This window comes from Lissotriton vulgaris, chromosome 2_1 (assembly GCF_964263255.1).
Source record: "Lissotriton vulgaris chromosome 2_1, aLisVul1.2, whole genome shotgun sequence".
In the NCBI taxonomy this organism is placed as follows: Eukaryota; Metazoa; Chordata; class Amphibia; order Caudata; family Salamandridae; genus Lissotriton; species Lissotriton vulgaris.
In genome coordinates, this window is record NC_141687.1 from 623,516,108 (window position 1) to 623,533,985 (window position 17,878).

Consider the following 17,878-nt stretch of genomic DNA (forward strand, 5'->3'; position numbering starts at 1 on the left):
TTTGAGATGATTAGCGGCCAGCCAGGATTGGGTGCTTCTGATCGTAGAATTCAAGAGCAGAATGTCTTTGGGGGATTGTAATTTGAGATACAGTTGGGTGTCATCGGCGTACATGTGGAAGTGAACATTGGATGCTTCTAGCAAGATGGTGAGAGGCTCCATAACTAGGTTAAACAAAGTTGGGGAAAGGGAGGATCCTTGTGGGATGCCTAGCGATACAGGTATTGGCGAAGACATCAAGTTGTTACTCTTGAATTTCTGCGATATGTTGTGTAGAAAGGACGTGAACCATTTGAGCACAGTTCCAGATAGACCCATTCTTGTGTTTAATAGTTCGAGTAAATTCTCATGTTTGACGGTGTCGAATGCAGACGAGAGATCAAGAAGGATGAGGAGGCAGGTATCATTTTGATCTAGGATTTGAAGGGCGTCGTCAATTATGTGAGTCATAGCAGTTTCTGTTGTGATCTGCTCTGAAGCCTGATTGATGAGGGTTGAATAGATCAAACTGATGTGTTTAGTCAGTTGTACTTGTGCGCATTTTTCCAACAGTTTGGCTAGAGTCGGAATATTGGTAATGGGACAGTAATTATTTAGATCAGAGGGGTCGGCTGTCGGTTTCTTTAGTAGTGGTGTGACTTGTCCAACTTTAAGGGCGTCGGGGATGGTCCCTTGTTGAAGTGAACTGTTAATAATTTTAGTCCAGAGTGGGAGGAGCGACGGGGTAAGGTCTTTGACAGCGTTAGCAGGAAGGGGGTCCATGAGGTGATTGGCTGGTTTCACAGTGCTGAGCAGTCTACCAATTTCTTCTTCCGAATAGGTGGCAAAGGATGACCATGTGGCATTGTTTTTTGGTTCAGTGGGTGCTGTGCAATGGGGTTTGGAGTAAAGACTTACGTCAATGAGGAGATCGTTCTTTATGTTATCGGTTTTTTGGATAAAGAAAGAGGCGAAGTCTTCACAGGAGGGTGCTTTGTCCAGAGTGCTGAGTGGTTGGGGTTGTTCCTTGGATTGTGTTCGGATTAGCTCAAACAGCTTTCTCGGACGATCTTTGGCTTGGTCGAGCTGCCGGCTGAAAAAATCTGATTTAGACCGTTTTATTTTCCTGAAGTAGGCATTTTTCTTTTTCTTTAGCGTTTTTAGGTGCAGTGCGGAGGAAGCTGATCTTCAGGTGCGCTCTGCCATTCGCATAGCCCGTCTATCGTCATTGAAACTCCCGTCGTACCAGGGATTGGACATTTTTGTGGAGGCTCTTTTTAGCTGCATAGGTGCAGCTTCATTAACTATTGAGGTCATAGCGTTGAGATAGTGATCAGTCAAAGCTTGGACATCCGTGACGCCGGTTGGAGGAAGTAGGAGGTTGCAGCTGTTGGGGGGTAGAGAGTTTGGATTGAGTTTTTTTCAGGTCTCTTTTCCAGACTTTGGGCTTGAAGGATTGAACTGGGTTAAATTTGACTTTTTCCTTGATGAAGAATGTGACAATATGATGATCTGACCAGTCACAGGGTTGGATAGATTCAAGTTGGATAGAGTCCTCTTTTGAGATGATACAGTCAAGGATAGAGCCTTTCTCGTGGGTCGGGCTGTCGCATATTTGGGTGAGGTCAAGGGCGTTGAGGAAATTTTTAAGACTATTTACCACCGCGTCATTATGATCGTTCCAATCGGGGTGTAAACTGGTAGGAATTCTTCACTTGACCCCCTACCCCACCCCCCAATTAATCCCCTTTCAAATAAAAGTACACCAAGCTGGAAGGGAACAAAATAGCCTATTTTGACACTGGAAGATATGCAGCTTATAAAATGCAATCTGAGCTTCCCCAGCATGTAAGAATAATTTCCAGCAGATGTGAAGATCTGACAATCATGTGCTATAAGATGCAGAAGAGTGTCTCTACCATCTGTGAAGCGGTTGACTGCTCAGAGACATGGGTTGACCTACCTTTACTCCTGGTAGGGTCCTATCCTGTTCTTGCACTTCCTTAATCAATCTGCCATACATTCCTAGCTAGTGTCTTCTACTTGTCTATATTAGAGCACACTAATTAGTTCTTGTGTGATTGTAGTGTTATCTGCTTGAGTATGCTGCTGTCCTGCTGCAGTGTGCACTCAATGTTTGGGCTACGAGTGCTCCTTGTCTCAAAGAGTTCCAGTATTTTCTGTTTGGGTGTGTGGAGGTAGCTTTCCATTTATGGGCAAAGTTGAATTAATTTGGAGCTCCTTGGTTGATGTTTATAAATGAGATAAAGATATACCAAGGACTTTGTGATATTCCTGTAATGGTATGTGAAGAATAAGGCAAATTAAGAATATGAGCAATGTATGGAGAATCTGTTAATTACTCAGGTAACAAAATTCCCACCTGGAGATATTGCGGTTTCCAGCTCATCTTATAGGTTTTATGGAATCCTTCCAATATGTGCTGGCAGGACCTTTGGAAGGTAGCACTATACACAATAACCAAGCTCCATGCACAAGCACATCCAACCAGAGCATCGAGACACAGGAAACCTCCGCACAGGACAAAGTTACAGGGACTGATGGCTAGGACAGCAGAAGCTCACGCTGTATGGCAGGTCATCGTAAACCACTAAATAGCCCCATGCCAGGGCCTCCGTTTCCTTCTTTTATATGGGACTTCCTTTCACCCTTTGTTCTCTTGCTCACTGCCCTGACTCCATCATCTATCCTGCCTTTTTCACATAATACACCTCTACCCTCCCAATTTGCAGGACTGATCTGCAATTTAATATTCACTCACAGGGACATGTGCTAGCCACTCATATATGTTACTTAAGGCCATCTTTTCATTCCAACAATTTACACCCTATCAACACTCTTATGAAGGCGTTTCTCCTTCATACAATTGTGATATCTTTAACCACTCCTTTCTCTTTAACACAATTTAATTGTTGCCAGTTTGTGCATTTAATCCCATAAATGTCAAATGACTCCTGCCTCCCAGTATTGCAGTACCTCTCAGCTGCCTCGGAGACTGTCGACCATCCAGCCATCAATGTCCTTCCCTGGGTTCTCCTCCTACCTATCCAACGGACACCAGTTTTTTCACACGGGCACCTTCAGTTCCCCAAAGATGCCATAGACTTCCATACCGTCCAGCCCTCTTCAACCTCTACATGGAGCCTCTCCCTGCTCTTCTCACAGATAATAGCATCAAGATTCACCAATATGCTGATGTAACACAACTATGTGAAACTCTCTTCTGCTTCAGATAACCAACCCCGTCAAATAGTTCCTGCACATCATCCAGACCTGGATGTTATGTGCCAACCTGAAGCTTAACCCAACGAAGAGAGAATTTTTGCTATTTGCAAAGAACTGCAAACAAGAAATAGTACAAACCTGCCTTAATGATATGAACCCAGTTTCAAACCCCAAATATTACTGAATACCAAGTCACTTGGATTCACCCTGGTCACAAATCTGACCTTGAAGGAGCACAATGCACAAAATATAAATGAATAATTAACATGTCTGGTACCAGCTCTCACTTCTAAAGAAATGAAAACCTTAGCTTACAGAAAGTATATGCAGTACTTCAAGCTCCCATAGTCTTGCATGTGAATGGTGGTAACACCCTACTCCATGGCCCCCAAAGTATATACTAGTACACCTTAAGGGCATCCTACATGCCACATCACGTCTCATGCAGGGCCTGAGGAAATATGGTCACATCACCCCCCAACCTGATGGAACTCCATTTGCCCTCTTTGCTGACCCACACCATCTTCAATAGCAGCTACCACAATCAGCACCCCAGCTGATCTTGCAGACAGGCTCATCGTCTGTGGTGGTTCTCGGACCACAGTTCAGACCCAGCTATATGCAAATCAGTCTTGACCCTGTGCCTATGGGAACAGTCTTGCCGGAACTGCCAAGCCAGGTCTTCCCTGAACTGGAAACAAGCATCCTGGGACCGGTTTCTGGGTACAGGGCTCGTAAAATCCAAAAAAATGGTACTAGTCCTGCAGGACTAGTACCTTAATAAATGTCCTCGACATAACTGCAACCTACTTGACCTCCGTCTCTGAAAGCGGAGCAAATGTGACAAGATAAAATTTAAAGGCATCTTTATTGCTCATTAACTTTGTGAGCAATAAAAATGCCTTTAAATCTTGTTATCTAGTCACATTTGCTCCCTTTTCACAGACAGAGGACAAAAGTTGGTTTGTTATCCTCCCCGCCAGAAAGGACGCGTAGGACCTAAAAACAGCTCGACCTTGTTAAATTTAGCTGGACTATGCGACCGGGGTCGAGTGGAATTTGAGCCCTGGGGGTAACACCCTTCATCAGCCAGGCTAGCTTAAATCCAGTGACAAAGTGAGCAAGGGACCCACGACTTGGCATACACTGACAACTCAGGGTAAACAAAGCAAACACAAGGATGTGTTCTGCATTCCGTCCATCAATTGCATGTCTTTTGCTTAAATACAACTTCCAGCCTGCAAACTTCAGATGGTAAAAAGTTGGGATGGGCTGATATAATCATATCTCAAGTGAATATCTTGGGAATCTATGCAACATGATAATTAAACTGGGTTGTGTAACATACTTGCCAACTCTAGTGATTTAGGTTGTAGACTTCCACTGTTTAACAATTCCTACCACCTACTGATTTTTTATGCCATTCGTCCAACTTTTTAAGGGAGGCACTAGTCTGAAGTCGGTACATATGCAGCCGTAAACAGAAGGTAGTACAATGTAAGGCTCAGCTGAGCAGACAATAACAGACATTTGATCAAACAAATCGATTCAGTTAGACTCTGGTGCCCACAAGCCTGTCTGAAGTGATGCAGCTTTTATCTATGGTGATGCAGCTTTTATCTCTGGACTTTGCCCAAGAGGCTCAGCTGAGAAGACAATAATCAACCTTCAACTGACTAGATCTTCTCTGTAGGTCTCTGGAGCAAACAAACCTGTTGGAGGTGGGGCAGCTTATGTATCAGGACTTTGCAGAACTCTGGAGCACTCAGTACTACAGTCATCACTGTGATTAATGTGGCAGGAGGACGATGTGATCCAGAGGGAGCCTTAACAAGTTTTTGTAAAGGAATCACACTGAGCTCCAGAATCCACTTCTAAACAAATAAAAATTACAGAGATTCACAAACAACATGAGCAATCCAGAAAAGCCTGTTCTGCTCATTTGATTTGGTGCACAAGTACAAATCCCTAATAACCTGGACAACTGATAAGTCTGAATAAAAACCTTTTGTCGTGCCCCCTAAGAATTCACCAAACCCTTGTCCTGAAGAGAACTCCCAAAGAAAGTGAGGGTTCGAAACACGTAGACCGGGACTAGTAGGGGAGCCTAGTTTAACCACTATCAATATGGACGTATAAATTCATTTGTCAAAATAAACTATTGGAAGCCTATATTAGATACCTTTGGACCCTTTATAGGTTCCAGTACTAAGAGCACTTTCTGTGAACATAATGCTCTGGTCTTGTAAAATCTTGGATTGGTGATGATGCAGTTTTAGCCTAGTTCATGTAAAAAGTCTGCGATATCACAATGTATATTTGATTTATCTTTCCATATTTCACACGTTTTTCAAATATTTTTCACTGTATATCCCTCGAGTTGAATGTGGATTAAACAAATTTTAGGTCATGATTATTGAGTACAATTTACCTCATGCATAAGTAAACATGTGTTTAAATTTCACAACCACCTGATTTTATTTTGCGTATACAACTTTTAGAAAGTAGGCATTTTCTTGTTTACCTATTCGGTGTGCCTCTGATGGTTTATGGATTGACTGTCTGATTTTGGAGGGACAGGGGCTGGGGATGTGCATTCACTGTAGACAGCCACGGGGGGAGGGGCGGATGAGGTGTGCCTGGCCCAACCTGGACGGCTCAAAGCTGAGCTGAATAGACCTTGGCTGCATTTATAGTGGGAGGAGTTTGCCTTGCACCTGAATAGGGCCTGACTCCTTTGCACAATGTTGTCTCCACCCCCTGTGGTCATACTACAGCAGTGAGGACAGAACTGGTTTGGGCTGGGCTCAGAGCCCCTAGCACAAAGAGAACAAAGAAAAAATGTGGTATAAGTAGTGGACCTTAAACCCCAGAACTTTAAGTCACTTCTGAACTAAAGAGGAACATTTGCCATGAAGAATAGCTGGCGAGCTGGGAGGAGGAGTACTGCCCCTTTGCTGTGTGGGGTTGGACTGCTGTTTCTGCCACAGAAAGGACAAGGACTGGAACTTAGCTGTGAACCTGCTAGAAGAAGAATTTCCAAGGGTCTGTGCGTGCTAGCTCACTGTTCAGAAGTCTCAGGGACACAAAGGCTTCACCCCCTGAACTCTGCTGCTGAAAGTTCTGACCTGCCAGGTGGTCCCTATTACAGTTTTGGGCCTCTGGAAGTGGTTCATGTTGTTGGAAGCTAGAAGAAACCTGAAGAACTGAGAAAATAGACGTCACCCATCGTGCGGCTGTTTACAGAAGCATCGTGGGATTGCAGCTGAAGAAGACAAGGCGTTGCTTGCCGCAGCCAAATCCATCGCCTCCCGCATTTCCATGCATCGCACCTGTGCACAAGTTTTCCAGACGCATCACCCGCGGACCAGAACAATCTTGGAGTGGAAGCATCACCTCCCCCTACAGTCCAGATTCGATGCATCACTTCTACGTGCAGCAGGACTGTTGCATCGCCTCCCCAAGGACGCAGGAACTGACATCTCTTTGTTGCTCTATGCGGCTGCGTGGCCTTGTGAATTTTGGCGCATCTATAGTTACTTTGTGTAATATCATGCACCCATAGTTTTTTGTGTACAATCATGCACCCATAGTTTTCTATGAATCAAGTTGCTTGAAACATTTTACAAGTCATATTCATATTACATGTATGTTGGATTTGTGTCGTTTTGGTCTTGTTATGTTTAGATAAAGAAACTTTATTTTTCTAAACTGGTGTGGTGTCCATACATGATGTTATTAGTGTATGTTTTGAGTACAAATACTTTACATATCGCCTTTGGGAGAAGCCTGTCTGCTCATGCCACGCTACCAAGGGGTGACAGATGTCATCTAAAGTGTGCATCCCCCTTACCCTGACTAGAAGCAAGGGTCCCTATTTGGACAAAGGTACCTAACTCTGCCAACAAGAGACCCCCTTTTCTAACAGTGTCCTACATGAAGACCCACAGGAATTATGTATCAAAGGAGAATCAAATTATGTTGCAACTGTTAACTAAATTACGTGACAGGAAAAGGAAAATTCTGTGGCGTAATACATAACATTTTGTGCTAGCATTACCTCATTTTTACATGTTAACACTATATGGGCAAAGGTTTCACCTCATTAGTACCAGTTTGACACACAAATACAAATATAAGCAACATCAAGGTGGCCAGTCAACCTTTGCGAAAGGCCTTCTACCATGCGGCAACATGCGATACTGCAGTTTTAGTAACTTTTAATCTGAGCTATAAACATAATATTTATTGTTAAAATCTACAGATTACACAGCAGATGATGGTCGACGTGGCAAATGTTTCAAATATAAAATTATGCAGAAAATGCCACAGCTGCAAAAATCACTTACTTCCAATGGCCCACTGCACAGTCTCTGCAACAAGCACACTAACTATGTGATGATAATTGGTCAAATGTAAGACTAGACAGGCCACAGGTTTCTTCGCAACTCCATTAAATAACAAGCATCTTACTGTTATAACCTACCAATTGCTCGTTATACAAATATATCTTAAGCATGCGGCTTAACTTGAAAGATACTATAAAATGCAGTCTGCTTGTGATGAAGAAAATGATGGGGGTCCCAGTGTACAATGTGATGGGCTGGCTGGGGGGCGGGGGTAATTATTTGCAGGGGTTGGTGTTACGCTTCTGCTTAAGAACAAACAAATAAGTTGTAACAGATTTTCTATGACAAACTGTATTGTCAATTTCTCCCGAGCAGAGGTTTTTGAAAAAAATAAATGAATGCATACATCTGTACCTAATAACCTGCCCTTCTTCATGCCACATTCCCCTTAGGACCCCATCATGATTCTACTGCCATCCCTTGATCCTCATTTATAGGATTCCAAGGTAAATGTTGTTCCAGTACTAATTACTATTTTTTTAGTCACCTTATGTTGGAATTACGGCGTACATGCCTCTGTAACTTTATAGTCAACTTCATTCCTAAGGGCTCAGGTCTTTCTCGTCACAGTCCTTGCGGACTTTGGAGAGAAAGCAGGCCAGGGTCGAGGAGGACAGAGAAGAGGGTAAATACATGATCCAGTGCACTTGGGGCGGATGAACGATTCAGTCTATGAAGCGGGGGAAGGGGCAAATTTATAAGTCACACAACCTTTCACCCTCTTTAAAAAGTCATATTAAACGCTAATACGTTACCAGAATAAAGGGCACTCAGCACGCCTAACATAACGTCCAATGTAATCATTGGCACCTTTGACTGCTTTCCACTGACACAGTAGAAGGAATCTTCACGCTGCTCCATACAAGGTTAGTAGTAAGAGAAGCCACAACTTTTACACTACAAATTATGCAGTTACCTGAGTCCCTTTGCCGGCACCGGGCGGACCCAATAGTATGGCTCTAATGCCTTCCCGCACAGAATCCTGAAGCCTGTCCGTGGGGGACGCGTTGGGAGCCATAGCGTGGCTTACGGGAGCAAGAAGAAAAGAAGCAGGTGGCGAGGAAGGAGGTCAGAACAGTGAGACACGTAAAAGCACGTACGGTCATATTACAGAACGTCTAAAGAGACGTACAGCCTGTACATGGCACGCGAAGGAAAAAGCGCCCAGTCACAGAGGACCTGCTATTTAAGAACTAGAATGCTGACAGCTTTCAGAACGCATCATCGACGGGCGCCATCATGGCTGTGGACGTTTGTACAGCGTGTAGAAAAGGCCGGAGAAGATCTGCACCGCACTATAGGCTAAACAAAACATTTAAATCGGGGTTTTAGCATGTACAATTCTTATATGTTAAATCCGTTCCACTTTTCATTTCTGTTTTAAAAACCTTTTTTCCGACTTCCTAGGCTTAGTTCTTCTTCTACGAACACGAAAACTCCTCGCCAGGCGTCTCAGAAGCGCTATACATTACAAAATAAAAGATCGTTGTTTTCAGAAGTTGGTTTATATGCCTGTTTTATTAAGCAATGTGTGTGTCTCCAGTAATGGTCGTGAAACAGCTGTAAAACAACAGAAAACAGACTCGTTTACAATTCGAGCTGGATGTGCTATTTTAGCAAACAGGATATGTCATTGCTATGCACTATTGTAATTGTATAAATATAGCGCTTACTACCCCTGACGAGGCATTAAATCGCTCTTCGGCGAGTAGTACGCTACTCCGAAACCCAAAGTATTAGTGGTGGATTAGTATAGGGAAATATATTTTGCTAATGCGGTGGACATGTGAGTCTTAGTTTGATTGCATAGGATAAAGGACGGATAGAGGAGGGAAGAGTCCAGATCAGGAGTACTCGCAAACATTTTCCAGGGGGTCAAAAAGTTTGGCCTGATTTGCAATTGAGGGCCACATTGGCCCTTGCATACATGCACGCGATTCCGGCAAAGACAAAAATGGTTTTATATCAGCTGTTGTAAACTGGTGAAGTAGGGGAGGGGACATACAGGATTACAGATTGTCAGTGTGCGTGGCATGAATTGGTATTGCTCTGTATTAAAGACACGTAGTTGCTGGGTACTGTGGTACCCCCGATACTTGAGGGGTAGTTGGAAGGCCCTGCGTGCGCATGCAACGCGCAGCGGCAATACAGGGCGGCAGAGGCCTATCGGCTCAAGCAGAGCACTCCAGAGAACAGCCGCACTGAGACTCAGTCCGTGCCGTCAGCCACGTGCGCTGACTTCACCCTTTATTAAATACCCCCTGGTCCGAGCCCGGCCCAGGGAGGTGCATGCAAACATTGCATTGTAGCGACCAGGTGGCTCACCACATCCCATCTAACGCATCAACTAGAATGTAACAGGTATAACTGATCTTTCCATAAACGACTCCCCACAGTCCAGTGTGAGTGGTGACACCCAAGACTCCAACACGGCCCCTTTATGGCAACACCTTACCGCACAAAGTCCCGCAGCCTGGTGTTCGGCACTGGCTTGTCGCGGAAGTAAAACCAATGGTGTTGACTCCGGCCTCCTCCATCTTCAGTCCCCTCTGGAGGGCTGCTGCTACAAGGTGTTGTTGCCCGGCGCTCCTCCCTTTCTTCCGGACTGCTCGGGGTTGCACCCATGTTCTGGCTACTCTCCCCCGGCTCAGGGTCAGCTTCTTCCCGCCACAGCTCACCTTCGGGTTCCGGGCCGTAATGCGCGGTCCGGGTACTTTCTTAAACCCGGATATGTTGCGCGGTATCCGTTGGTGTCCTTTCTCAGCCACTATTAAAGTTCCTTGGACCCGCACCACCTTTCAGGGCTCAGGTTCAAAAGGCATGCAGAATACAATAGAATCAACAACTACCCTATGTTGAGTTAAAACTAACCTGTGTCAATCCTAATAACCTATATGAACCTTTTATATGAATTTAATAAACAAATCTAAAAAAGGAAAATGAACTCTGTTTGATGTGTATTTGGCTCTGATACATATTCTATGTCACCATCTACTGATATTTAAGGATCCTCTTAGGGACCTTGAAATATACCCTGGCAGGGTAGTTGTTGATTCTATTGTATTGTGTTTTCCCCGTTTTACCTGCCAGCATCCTAAATCCCCTTGGGGAACCCCCTTCTATTTTGTTGTCAAAAGGCATGCAGAACTTGGACCCCGGATTCCTGTCCTTCCCAACTACATAGTCCCCAACCTGGATGTCGGCTGGTTGAGCGCCTCTCTTTTTGTTGGCCCGGTCATTGTTGTTCTTGCGGCGGGCCTGGGACTCTTCCACATCTATCTCCCAGGTGTCCATGCATCACTGTTGGGAATTCCGTCTCGCACTGCTCTTTTTAGTAGGAGGTCATGGGGTGCATACTTGGTTGTGCAGTGCGGTGTTTGTCTGCATACCCTCAGGAATTGGTGTAGACACGTCTTCAGGTGGACTCCTTGGGCCACCCTATCCGGAGAGCCTTATTCAATGTGTACATAAACCTTTCCACATCTAAGTTGGCTTGTGGCAACTGTGGCATTATTTTCGTGTGGCGGATGCTCAGCTGATTGAACTCCTGAAATTCTTGGCCTTGGAATGGCGGTCCATTGTCTGTATGCACTTTCTCCCGCAGCCCCAGCAGTGCAAATGTTTTTTCAAGCGCCGGTTGCAAGCATTCAAAAGCTGACGAGGCTACCAGTTCTACGACAGGGAACTTCGAATGGCTGTCAACCATCATGGCCATTTGGTGGCCATCTGGGAAGCTCCCGAAATCCAGACTCACCCGTTCCTATGCCGACAAACTGGGCCTTTCGTTGATAATAGGATTGTCAGGCGGATCCGCCCCGGTTATTATGCAGGCGTCAGGGGCGTAGCTAGAGCTTGTGGCGCCCGGGGCTATCCCTCAGATTGCCGCCCCTTGGGGGGGGGGGAGGGTGCTGGGGAAAAAGGACGGTGAGCACTTGAAAGATGTCCGAGAGACACGTAGTATTGCTGCTAATAGTTACCTCGTTCATGCAAGTTATGCAAGTTACATGCACATACATGACACGGTCAAAGGCTACAAAGTTGAATACACCGGTGACTGGCAGTACAAAAGGCACACTCGGCAGAACAGCCAGGGCGAGTAACCACAAAACCCCACACAGCAAAATTGAAAAAGGCCAGGGGAATAAAAGCACACAGGTAAAGATGATCAAGATATGCAAACCAACAGGCCCGCCCCAGCAAACATTATGTTACAAAACAGGAAGGCCAACCTCCCCATCCTTAAGCATGACAAAGAAGCAAAACATTAGCACCAGGTAATCCAATTCGATCATTGAAACAAACATTTGATTACTTCATCGACGCAGTGGAAGAAATGACACAAAGATAATCAAATATCTATAATACCTAGCAGGAGATGGGGTCAAAGGGGCATTCAAGAAGTTCCCAAAGGAGGAAGTAGCCACATACCAGATGGCAAATGACGCACTCCCCAAGAAGTTCGATCTGACAACCAATATGAACTATGAAAGGTACACTTATAGCAAAGCAAGCAAGACAACAGCCAGCCCAGGACAAATGATGCATGAATTCGCAAAGAGGATAGAAACCCTTAAAGACCCACAGTGACCATCTGCAGTGTTACTGTGTCTATCTGTGGTCGTGTGGTATTAATCTACAGAGTCATGATGTCCTTGTGTGCAGCATCATGGCATCCATTCTTGTAGACTAGGAGATATTAAGTGATTTGCCCAGAATTGCAGGATATTCAACCAATGCCAAGACACGCACGTGGTTCCCAAAATTCTAAATCCGCAGCTCTGGCCATTAAGCTACATCTCCTCCCAATGTATAAGGCTTTTAATCTTACTTCATTTTCCCATTACTTGGATGTGTGTGACACTGTGGCATCTAGTGTCAACCGATCTGCCCATTTCAAGTCTGTTCACGACTCACACACACCAGTGGCATAAAGCAAAATGACCCCCGCCCCCACCCTACAAAGTGGGCCCCGGAATCTCCAATATCTCACATATCTACATAGGCTTTTGGCTGAATGGTTACCCAACGCGCTGCTGTCCCAGTGTCCTACACTCCCGAATTGTACATTCGCGTTTCCATAGCTATTGGTCTGATGTTCAACATTCCTGGCTTTAAACATCACACTGCGCATATCTGTAATAATCTGAGGCCAGCAATTGGGAACAGAAAAGATGATTCACTTAAACGGATTGTGCTCAACAGAAACCAAATTTTAAAAAACTCGCACTTTGGTATAAATAACAGTAAAAGAAGAGGAAAGAAACTAGCAGGAGGCTGGTTTCTAAATGAATACGAAGCTAGACGGTGTACTTTCCAATGTTGTACAAGCAACAGCTGAAGAACTTACAGGTTGCAGCGATGATGGCCAGGAACAGCAAGAGGACAGTCTGCTCTGAGAGTGTCATTCTTACTGCAGTCTCGTGCTTCTCTACTTCAGCTTCTCGCACCCTCTCTCGCGCTCTTTTTTGTCTCCTGTGAGGTGCTCCTCTCCCCCTATTCCGCTGTGCTTTTAATGACACCGTCTAGACACCCAATCAAACACAAACCTTACTTCGAACTGAGCGGTGATGAGCACAGATCTGGAGAGAACTTCTCTTCTTGCAGCATAATTCGCATACATTTTACATTTTGAATGCAGTCATCATCAATCACCTTAAAGGGGCCCCCTCATTTCGAGAAAAACACAATTCTCTTGCCCCAGTCCTGCATCTCTAACAACCACCGGCAATAGGCAATCTCGAATGCGGCTTTGCTTGATGATGTCAGCAGAAGTTTAGAGCTGTGTTGTGACATGAATCACTGAGTGCCCCTTTCAGATAAAAAACTGCACCGCTGAATTGCCAAGTATTTTCCAACTTTGGAGCATATCGGTCAGAAAACCGTGAATTTGAGCATCATTTGCAAGGTGTCAATAATGTATTAGACTGAACCAAAGACACTGATCGCCCTAAAAATGGGCAAACAACTATGACGCGGTATAACTAACCTCCTGCTAGTTTCACTTTCTCGCGCCCTCTCTCCCGCTGTCTTTTTCTCTCCTGTGAGGTGCTCTCTCCCCCTATTCCCGCTCGAGGAGTTCTCGTGACCCAGCTTGAAGCAGTCAGCCGTCATCAATAAATATTCTCCCTGAACTCCGAGTGAGGCTGGGGCGGGGCCAACAACGGTCGGAGCTACTGACTTGGCTCGAAGAGGGACGTCACTAACGGTCCGCGTTGCACTGCAGCCTGCACTCCTAACATGTGGTAACTGCAGCAGGCAGGCACAGCCGCACAGTGCAAATGCGGGACTTTCAATTAAATTAAGTCCTGCGTTTGTGTGCACTGTGCATGCAGCGGCAGCCTGCAGTTACCAAAGCTGAAGTAGGTCACCCTGGTCTGGTCACGTCAACTTCCAGGCCGCCGCGGCCGCGTGGGCCTCCAGACAGTCCCGGCCGCCCGGCCGCCTCAAAAATTGTGCCGCCTGGGGCGGACCGCCCCCCCCCCCCCCTCCGCCCCCCCCTAGCTACGCGGCTGGCAGGCGTGACACCTCCTGACTTTGTCTTCCACCATTCGATCTAGGCCCGAGAACCACACCTTGGTTCACAGCCGCGCCTTGGTTTTCTCGATTCCCTGGTGTCCTTGGTGTACCAGCTCGATCGTGCATTCTCGGAGAGCCGCGGGCACTACGATCCGGGTACCTCTCAGGATTACCTCATTTCCTGCAGCACTCAGCTCCCCTCAACATCTCCACATACTCTCCCAGTACTCCTTCTCCTCAGTCGTTCTCCGCTCATTCCCTCTCAGGAACCACGTCCGTGGTTGTATTGTAGAGGACGACTCTCCTCTCTTAGGCACTTATCTTCCACAGACGCTTTCCAGATGTCTTCCAGCAGTATCGCTTGGGGGCGAGCATCGTCCAGTAGTTGCTTCACGTATATCTCAGCACCTTCCGCCACTTCAGGCCCTTGAGAGGTGTGGCGCCGCGGCCAGGGCAACTGACTCCGGAATCTGGGGATCAAGGTACAATCCCCGGTGCCGGCTGTAGATTAGCCCAGCACCATGTGACTCTGGGCAATAGCTTGCTTAATCTTCCCGATGGCCCCCAGTGCCTAGAGACCCTTACGGGTGATTGTTTGCGCTTTACAAATGTGGATTATTATTATTTTATTATTGAGTCCCCTTAGGAGCTAGGGGATGTCTTGACAGATAGTCAGCAGGGTTGCTCGCCCCTGGATGGTACACAACCTCAAACTGATACTGCCGGGTCTGGACGGCCCACCTTTCAATTCGCGGTGGCCCACTTCGCACTGTCCCCGTGAAGAGGGGCACTAGCAGCTTGTGGTCAGTTATCACGATGAAACGGTGTTCGCACAGGTAGATATGAAAGTGTTGACATGCCCATCAAATAGCTAGCGCCTCCCTCTCAATTTGGGCATACCTGGTCTCCACAGCTGTGAGTGATCGGCTGGCATAGGCAATGGGCACCCATTCCTCCTGGTCCGACCTCTGCAGGAGTACAGCCCCCAGGCCCACCGGGCTAGCATCCATAATCGATTTTGTGACCGCTCATGGCCGAAAGTACGCTACCATGGCGCCTGTGAGAAGTGTCTTCTTTACATCGGCAAAGGCATGTGCCTCCTTCTCCGTCCACTGCCATGCGGTATCCTTTTTGGTCAACTGTCGCAAGGGTTCAGAGAGAGTGGCCAGTCAGGTGATGAATCGGCCACAGTAGTTGGCCATACTCCGGAAGCTTCTTACTTTGGACGGGATCACTGAAATAATATCGACTGACAAAATATCGACTTGCCAAAATATCGTGGACAAAATATCGACAGTCAAAATATCGAGTTTGTATCTACAAACAGGTAAGTACAAAAATATCGAGTACAAAATATCGTTAACAAAAATATAGATGTAAAAAATATCGACTTTATTAAAAACAGTGTTAAATTAAATTAATATTAAATTTTAATTACTAAAATATACTTAAAACGACTTAAATTAAATTATAATAATAAAATAATAAATGAAAATAATAAAAATAATTTTTTAAAATCTTATTTGTTGACCCTGAACCCTAAAAATACCCCTTTACCCAAAAACCCAAAACTGACCCTGAACCCTAAAAATACCCCTTTACCCAAAAACCCAAAACTGACCCTGAACCCTAAAAATACCCCTTTACCCAAAAACTGAAAACTGACCCTGAACCCTAAAAATACCCCTTTACCCAAAAACTGAAAACTGACCCTGAACCCTAAAAATACCCCTTTACCCATGAACTGAAAACTGACCCTGAACCCTAAAAATACCCCTTTACCCATGAACTGAAAACTGACCCTGAACCCTAAAAATACCCCTTTACCCATGACCTGAAAACTGTCCCTGAACCCTAAAAATACCCCTTTACCCATGAACTGAAAACTGACCCTGAACCCTAAAAATACCCCTTTACCCATGAACTGAAAACTGACCCTGAACCCTAAAAATACCCCTTTACCCATGAACTGAAAACTGACCCTGAACCCTAAAAATGCTCCTTTACCCAAAATTTATCAATATTATTTAATTACCAATTAATTATTAATTAACAATAACAATAAAGTAAATATATTAGAACATTAGGTGTAATTATTTTAATAATTAATATTATTTTTTCAAAATTAATTACTTAAAAAGAACACAAAATTATATATATAAAAAATGTACTCTAATTAATGTAATTAACTAATTACAATTAATTAATTAACAATTATTTACTAATACAAAATATATTCCAAATTATATTAATTCATTAACTAATTAATATTAATTAATTATCAATTAATTATTAATTAAAAATATTAACAACATATATTAATTAATTAATTATTATTAAATTACTTCCCACCCTATTCCCCTATAAACCCACAACCCGCTACAGAATTACATTACGCAATTATTATCAAAACAAAATTCATGTAATAAAATATTTTATAACATTAATACAAACTATTCACACATATTATTACATAAAAATACACTATAAAATATTATATATTATTAAAAAATCGATATTTTTGCTATCTATATTTTATACAGTCAATATTACTTCACTTACCTGAAAAACGATATTTTTGTAGTCGATATTATGTCCAGTCGATATTTTGTCCAGTCTATATTTAAAACTCGATATTATGTCCAGTCGATATTTTGGAGTCGATATTTTGTCTCTATACCCTTTGGACGGTGTCTGGGGGATGGCTGCCATTCTGATGGCTTCCACTTTGGCAGGGCCCACCTGTAGCCCTTTCGCCGAGAATCGGTATCCGAAGAACTCCACTTCGGTGGCATAAAATTCACACTTCGTTTGATGCAGCGTTAGGCCATTTCAACCAACCTCCTGAGGGTAGCTCTCAACCACACATGGTGTTTCTCCTGGGACTTCGCAAGGATGAGGATGTCGTCACTGGGAAACATCCTTTACAACGCAACTTTTACGACGCACTGCCATTACAACGAATCTTTTACAACACAAGTGCTTTTACAACGCATGCTTTTACAACACACACTATTACAACGCAGATGCCATTACAATGCAAGTATTTACAACGTAAGTATATAGTATCATTTTTTTTTTTTTTTAAAGTTTCAAAAACCTTTATTGTATTGAATAGCATGGTACATCAATGCAATGAAAGCGAGCTTGTATATAGCATATAACACGGCATAATAGTGGCATCTTCCCATGCAAGCAGAATACATCAGAATATAATTATCATGAAGTTTACATTCGAAACATCCCCAACTCCCTCCCACAGAAGAATACTCCTTAGCGGAGTGCTGATTGGAAAAACATACGAAGTGGTTAAATATGGAATAGTCGGAAATACTCCGCCCAGTGAGGACAGCACAATCCATTTTTATATCACATAATGATAGCACAGTCCAGTGGGCTCAAACACTCAATAGCATTGTCTCAGGGGGATCATCAGTAGGCAACAGCAATAGGATTCGGTAACGTCAAAGGCCCCAGGTATACAATGATAAAGCAAATAGCTCAGAGCCTTGGGATACAGTAGTAAAACATTCAGTACAAAGAAATTCACAGCGCACATTCTCTAGACATTTTCCCCTCCATCGCCTCATCAGCCTCCTCCTCCCTTCGACGAAGCAGGTATGCTGTGAATGGCGCCCAGATGTCCTTTGGGCGCGATCGTAAGGGCAGCAGTTCTGCATAGTCGTGCAGTCCTTCCTGCCACGTAGCCATGGAGCAGAGCCATCACT

At 44.5% G+C, this 17,878-nt stretch overlaps 1 protein-coding gene across 2 annotated transcripts in view; it reads right to left on the minus strand.

Annotated features, from left to right (window-relative positions):
* The window catches only part of AK2 (adenylate kinase 2), a 98,548-nt gene extending 89,723 nt beyond the window's left edge, over window positions 1–8,825 (minus strand). The window contains exon 1 of one of the 2 annotated variants that reach the window (XM_086955736.1): window positions 8,551–8,825. In XM_086955736.1, coding sequence (XP_086811862.1) covers window positions 8,551–8,652 — 102 coding nt within the window. In that variant the 5' untranslated portion in view covers window positions 8,653–8,825. The remainder of the gene's footprint in view (window positions 1–8,550) is intronic. The other variant, XM_086955735.1, reaches the window with a different exon arrangement.
* Between the last annotated feature and the right edge of the window lie 9,053 nt (window positions 8,826–17,878).